At 55.6% G+C, this 6,237-nt stretch overlaps 1 protein-coding gene across 1 annotated transcript; it reads left to right on the top strand.

The window, feature by feature from the left end:
* The first annotated feature begins 1,908 nt into the window (after positions 1–1,908).
* Positions 1,909–6,055, top strand: KLHL34 (kelch like family member 34). The gene has a single exon (XM_055438274.2). The coding sequence runs from the start codon at positions 2,724–2,726 to the stop codon at positions 4,665–4,667; it is 1,944 nt and encodes a 647-aa protein (XP_055294249.2). The 5' UTR covers positions 1,909–2,723; the 3' UTR covers positions 4,668–6,055.
* The last annotated feature ends 182 nt before the right edge of the window (positions 6,056–6,237 follow it).

The raw sequence follows: 6,237 nt of genomic DNA, 5'->3' as shown, positions 1-6,237 counted from the left end.
GCTGTTTTAAAAACTGCTTAAACTTCATCACTCTGAAATTTGGTTTAAATCAACTGACTGTGCACTGCACTACTTTATTTTTATCATACACGAGGTCACATAATATAGGTCCAGACTCTGTAACTCAATATCCAAGTTACCCAGACAAACCGTACTCTCTCTGGGGCTCATCAGCCACATTTTTAAAAAGAAAAACAAGAAATTGGGGGAGGAAATGGGAAAGGGTTTGGCTAAATGATGTCAAATATCCCTTCTAGCAAAATTCTATCAGGTTGAGTAAAGCCTATTTAACTTCACCATACAGATCTGTGCATAGTGAACCAAGCTGGTATTTTATTTTTGAGCTAAGAATTTTAGAACTGAAGAAAAGAAAAGAAAAACCCAAACCAACCAGCATCCTCTCCTCCCCCAACCCATCTGTAGCTCTACATTAGTAATTCAAATTGCAGTATTTTTAGCCTCTGGAGTTTAAGCAAGCCCTTAACCTGAGCCCCTGCCTGCATTTTATAATTTGTCTAATTTAAGTCATACAACAGTTCCATCTTTGACAACAAAGCAAAATCATTGTACTTATTTTTATATACTTTAAGAATTACTTCTAAGTGGAGACCTTGTAATACCAATGGCATACCAGGCAGAAAATGATAGAATTTTATCCTTCCTTGGCTTTTTTTTTTTTTAATGAAATACAACCTCAACTGTAAGAAATGCAAGTCACTTCAAACGCATTCAACAGGTTTGCTTAAAATAGATTACCAGAGAGGTTGTATTAGAAAACAGAAAAATCAATTCTAGATGAAAGCAAAACACAGAGAACCTTCCAAATTGGCAAGAAAGAGCAGTTATATTATTCGTTTAGTTCTTTAAGAGCAGGGTGCTGGAGATGGAGAAAGGCTTTCCTAATGTTTCAAGATTAGGGTGGTTTTAGCCATCATTTCTGCGCTTGATGCACCTTATAAAAATAACTTCCTGAGGAGGGGCGCTTTGAAACTGCAGCCTCTGCCAGCTTTGCAACCTTACTGCCCATTATCACATCCCAGCACTGAGGACGGGGCGGACCTTAATTATATCAGAGACTGGAAAGCTTGGAGCTTCCCTGGCGGCTCAGAGGGTAAAGAATCTGCCGCAGTGAGGGAGACCTGGGTTCGATCCCTGAGTCAGGAAGATCCCCTGGAGAAAGGAATGGCTACACACTCCAGTATTCTTGCTTGGAGATTTCCATGGACAGAGAAACCCGGCGGGGTACAGTCCGTGGGGTGCAGAGGGGACACGACTGAGCAACTAATACACTGGAAAGTCGGGGAGAGAAACTGCAAAGACTTATTTTCTTAAAGGAAGTGGTCATTCAAAAGCAGAAAACCCAAGTCACCTACAGTTTCCTCGTCCGCTTTGCCAAAGGATGGGCGAGGCAGGGTTTAAGAACAGGAAGGGAGAACTCAGCCGGGGTCAGGGAGCGAGGTGGGCGCAAACCCGAAAGCGGAGTGTGAGACAAGCCAGGGAGACCTCAAGGGCGCAGAGTAAGGCCCAGCATCACGCAAGGGTGAGTCCAGGTGAGGGGCGTGCTCCGGAGCCCCGCTGGCTGGGAGCCTGGATTCGCTGGGGCAAAATTCCGGCCAGCGGCGCCTCTGCGCGTAGCGGGCTCCTGGGTGTCAGCGCGCAAAATCGCCGCTTAATCCCCGCTCCCGAAGGATTAATTAGGGCCTCCTTAAAGCAGAAAGCTGCGAGCCAGGGGCTTTTTTCCCAGCCACAGGAGCCCCGGGAAGGGGGTCGTCACTCCTCCAGCCCAGCCGGGCGCCCCTCGCCAGACACCACCAAGCACAGCGTCCCCGCGACTCGTGCCTCTCCGGTGAGCGCTCTCCGCACCCCCCGCCGGGTTACCAGGACCCCCTGGTGACCGGCGGCTTGACGGGTCACGAGAGTGCTGTCCCAGGCCGGGCCGCTTCCTCCCGCGCCCTCGGTTCTCAGCCAGCAGCCGGGGAGCGGGGCGGGGCGCGCCAGGGAGGCCGAAGCCGCGCGCTATTCCTGTCACTGTGAGCTACTGGCATGTTATGTGTGGCGCCCAATCACGCCTGCGACCCGTCGCGCTGACCCGCGCCCCTCCTCCCTAATCCCCCAGGCTTTGATTTGATCCTCCGCGCGGAACAAGTTCACCCCCCCTGCCCCTTAGCTAGTTGTCCCCGGCCGTCGCCGTTGCCCGCAGAACCCTCCTTGTCTACCCCTGGGAGGTCAGAGCCCTAGCCCCACACTTCCCGGACAGCCCTCGTCCGGCCCCATCTGTGCATCTGGGCCGTCGGAGATCCAGCACCCCTCGGGAGTCATTCCTTCCGCAGCGCCGCCCTTCCAGGTGATGGTGCGCGGCCACTGCGGCCCCAGGCGCGCAGGTGTGGGCTCCTCAAACAGGGCCGGGGAGGGGGTTTTGGGCTACGCGGTGGCAGCCTCGGCAGCCGCCGAAACCGAACCCTGCACCTCCCGGGAAACTCCAAACTCCGCACTCTCCGCTACTGGAAACCGTTTCCCTACCAGATTTGCTCTGAGAAGGGTACGGGCAGATCTGCCGACCTGAATGAAGGAGGCCTGAGCTTTAAGCTGAGCAGGCAAAAATGGACCCCTACTAGGGGCTCTTTGGCTCGCGCGGGGGGCCCGGGGGCTCCGTGTCCCGGGATGCCTCCGGCCGCGCCTGGCTGGCTCCAGCCCCGGCCCGGCCGCTTCCCGCCCTGGGCATCATGAGTTACTTCCTGTCTTACTGCAAAGCTCATGGCGGCTCGCTGCTCACCGGCTACCAGGCGCTGCGCGCCGAGGGCTTCCTGTGCGACGTGACGCTGGAGGCGGAGGGCAGCGAGTTCCCGGCGCACAGGTCGCTCCTCGCGTGTTCCAGCGACTACTTCAGGGCTCTGTTCAAGAGTCACACCCGGGAATCCCGGGCGAGCGTGATCCACCTGCACGTGCCGTCGGCGGCGGGCCTGCAGCGCCTGCTGGACTTCATCTACACCGCCTGGCTGCCGCTCTCCATGGACACAGTGGAGGACACGCTGGAGGCCGCCAGCTACCTACAGGTCACCGAGGCCCTGGGGCTTTGTGGCCGCTACCTGGAGCGCCAGCTGGCCCCGGAGAACTGCTGCTTCGCCGCCAACGTGGCGGCTCGCTTTGGCCTGGCACACACGCTGGGCGCGGCCGAACGCTGCATCGTGACCCACCTGAGGGAGCTGCTGGCGCGGGGCGCGGGCCCGGCCGGCCTTCTGGAGCTTAACCCCGCGTCGCTGAGGGCCGTGCTGGGTGCCCCTGACGTGGCGCGGGTGCCTGAGGCCCGGCTGCTGGGCCTGGCGCTGGCCTGGCTGCGGCAGGAGCCTGAGGCCGAACGCCTGGCCCACTGCACCCAGTTACTCGAGCGGGTCCGCTTCGGCCTCGTACCCGCAGACGTGCTGCGGCGCGTGTACTCCGGCTCTGGCCTCACCCTGCCCGCCCGGGTCAAGGGCCTCATCATCCAGGCCCTCAACTACCACACGTCGCCCTCCCGCCAGCCGCTCATGCAGGGCGAGCAGACCAGCGTCCGGAGCCCTCAAACACGCATCCTGTTGGTCGGGGGGCGCCGGGGGCGGGAGGTGGTGACTGAGGAAGTCGTGGTCCCCCCGCGGCCTGCCCGGGGCAGGGGCGCCGCGCCGGAGCCGGAGGAAGAGGAGGAGGAGGAAGAGGAGCAGGTGGAGGAGGAGGAGTGGGAGCTCACCCAGGACGTGGTGGCCTTTGACGTGTACAACCACCGCTGGCGCAGCCTCACGCGGCTGCCTGCTCAGCTGCTGGGGCACAGCGTGTGTGTCGCAGGCAACTTCCTGTTCGTCCTGGGCGGGGAGAGCCCGTCGGGCGGCGCCGGCTCGCCCCCAGCGGACGGCCAGCTGGCTGTCAGGGCCCAAGTGCACCGTTACGACCCGCGCTTCCACGTGTGGACGACTGCGCCCCCTATGCGGGAAGCACGGGCCCATTTCTGGTGCGGCGCCGTGGGGGAGGGGCTCCTGGCCGTCGGGGGCCTGGGCGTGGGCGGCCAAGCGCTGGCTTCTGTGGAAATGTATGACCTGCGCCGGGACCGCTGGACGGCGGCCGGGACGCTGCCGCGGGCTCTGCACGGCCACGCGGGCGCCGTCGGGGACCGCGGCGTCGTGTACATCTCTGGGGGCAAGGCGGGCAGAGGCGACGGCGGTGCGAGCAGCCTCCGGGACGTGTTCTCCCTGGCCCCCGGGGAGCAGACATGGAGCAAGAGAGCGCCCATGGGCACGGCCCGCTTCGGGCACCACATGGCCGCCCTACGCGGCGCGGTGTTCGCCTTTCTGGGGCGCTACGAGCCCTTCTCCGAGATCGAGCGCTACGACCCCGGCACCAACCAGTGGACTCGGCTGCGGCCGCTACCCTACGACCGCTTTTGCTATGGGCTGGCCTTGGTGGAGGAGACGGTGCTGCTACTGGGCGGCCTCAGGTGGCGAGACTCACGCCAGGTGCCCACCCGCAACGTGGTGGGCTATGACCTCGACCTGGACCGCTGGGAGGACATTGGCTGCGCGCTGCCCTGGGCCTGGAGCGGCCTGCAGTGCGCAGTGCTGCAGCTGGCAGAGGGTGGGGACGAGCAGAGGGATGGAGAGCCGGGAGAGACACCGGATTTTGTGCTGGGCTTAATGGGTTAAGCAGCCTCGGGGCTAGGGAGGAGCAAGTTGTGGGCTTTTCCTAGACTTGGCCAAAGAGAAACATTTGCTATTATTCTGAGAATGGGAGACAGGAGGGATCAAATTTAGAAGGATATATGAATCATCTCCAGTGAGCTGGGGATTTCTAGAAATTCTCATGTTGGGCTAGAGATGGACTTTCGAAAAATAAAATATGACCCCGTTTTCCCTCTTGTAGTTAAAAGTGTTTCCTAGGTTCTAAACAGTGATGATTTCTGTGCCAAACAGCGAAAAAACGTACCATAATAAGTTGTATACCAGACCAGAAAATTGTTAGCTATAATGACTGTAATAAATGGTTCTAGAAGATGGCATTATTTGAATAAATAGTGAAGGGAAAGTGCCTTGGTTAAAAAACATGCAATCATTGTAGGGAGAACTATGATTTTATGATACAGAATCATGGTTATAGTTCTGCTTTGATGGTTTAATATAGATACGGAACTGAGAAAAAAAATCTCCTAGAAAGCACTTTATTTTTGGAGAAAATAACCTAGGTTAAGTTTTTCTGTACTTCATCCTTACTTACCCTAGTCTGCTTTTGGTCTGACTTTTGGCAGCTTATTGGTTTAAAGTTTTATTTGTGCAGCCCTTAGCCATAATAATCCAGCTTCTCTGATTTAGTAGAGCATTTAACGGGGCTTCCCAGGTGGCGCTAGTGGTAAGAAAGCTGCCTGCCAATGCTGGAGACATAAGAGAAGCGGTTCTATCCCTTGGTCCGGAAGATCCCCTGGAGGAGGAAATGGCAACCCACTCCAGTATTCTTGCCTGGAGAATCCCACGGACAGAGGAGCCTGGTGGGCTCCAGTCCATAGGGTCGCACAGAGTCGGATATGACTTAAGTGACTCAGCAGCAGCAGCAGCTAACAAAACCCCTGTTTCTTTCATCTTCTTTAAATGTTCATTCTGCAGACACCCTGTAGGTAATACTTGTAAAAATTTTTTTTGAAGTTTATTTTGGACAGTACCCTGCCTCCCAGACCCTCTACCCCACCTTCCCAAAAGAATCACAGAGAAGGAAAGAGCAGCAGGTGAAATTTTAAAGTTTGTGTCAGGTAAATGGGAAACCAACTTGATTTTGCAGGATTTCAGAGAAGATTCTTGTATATACTGGACATTGCCTCTTCTGGCTTATACCACACTGGAGTGACAAAGTTAAAACTTGTACCTGGGGGTGGTGGGATGGCGTGTGATTCGGTCACAAAAAATGTGATGTGGACTGCATGAATAAAATACGTGCTTTATAAGGATTCATTAAGAGCTGAATTTATTTGACTTCAGTTTACAGTACCGCCTCTCTCCTAGATTTGAAACTAATGCAATAAAATGTACAGATATATAGCGTTAAAGGTCTCTTTCATGCTAAGCTAGCCACGAGTCTTTTAAAATTCATTAGTTTACTTTTTACCATTTAAAACAACAGATCCAACTTCACCAAAGTAAAAGCCGCTTAGTAGCAACACAGCTAGTCTTTCCATCAACTGCTCGCTGCTGACAGGGGCACAATCTGGCCACTGTATCCATGACACAT

The sequence above is a fragment of the Moschus berezovskii genome, chromosome X (assembly GCF_049115385.1).
Source record: "Moschus berezovskii isolate FMDL1 chromosome X, NW_MosBer_1.0, whole genome shotgun sequence".
Taxonomy (NCBI): Eukaryota; Metazoa; Chordata; class Mammalia; order Artiodactyla; family Moschidae; genus Moschus; species Moschus berezovskii.
The sequence above is the reverse complement of the archived record's forward strand: the minus strand, read 5'-3'. Positions and strand labels throughout refer to the sequence as shown.

Coding starts and splice junctions, on each gene's coding strand:
- KLHL34 (XM_055438274.2), top strand. CDS start 2,724: ATGAGTTACTTCCTGTCTTACTGCAAAGCTCATGGCGGCTCGCTGCTC.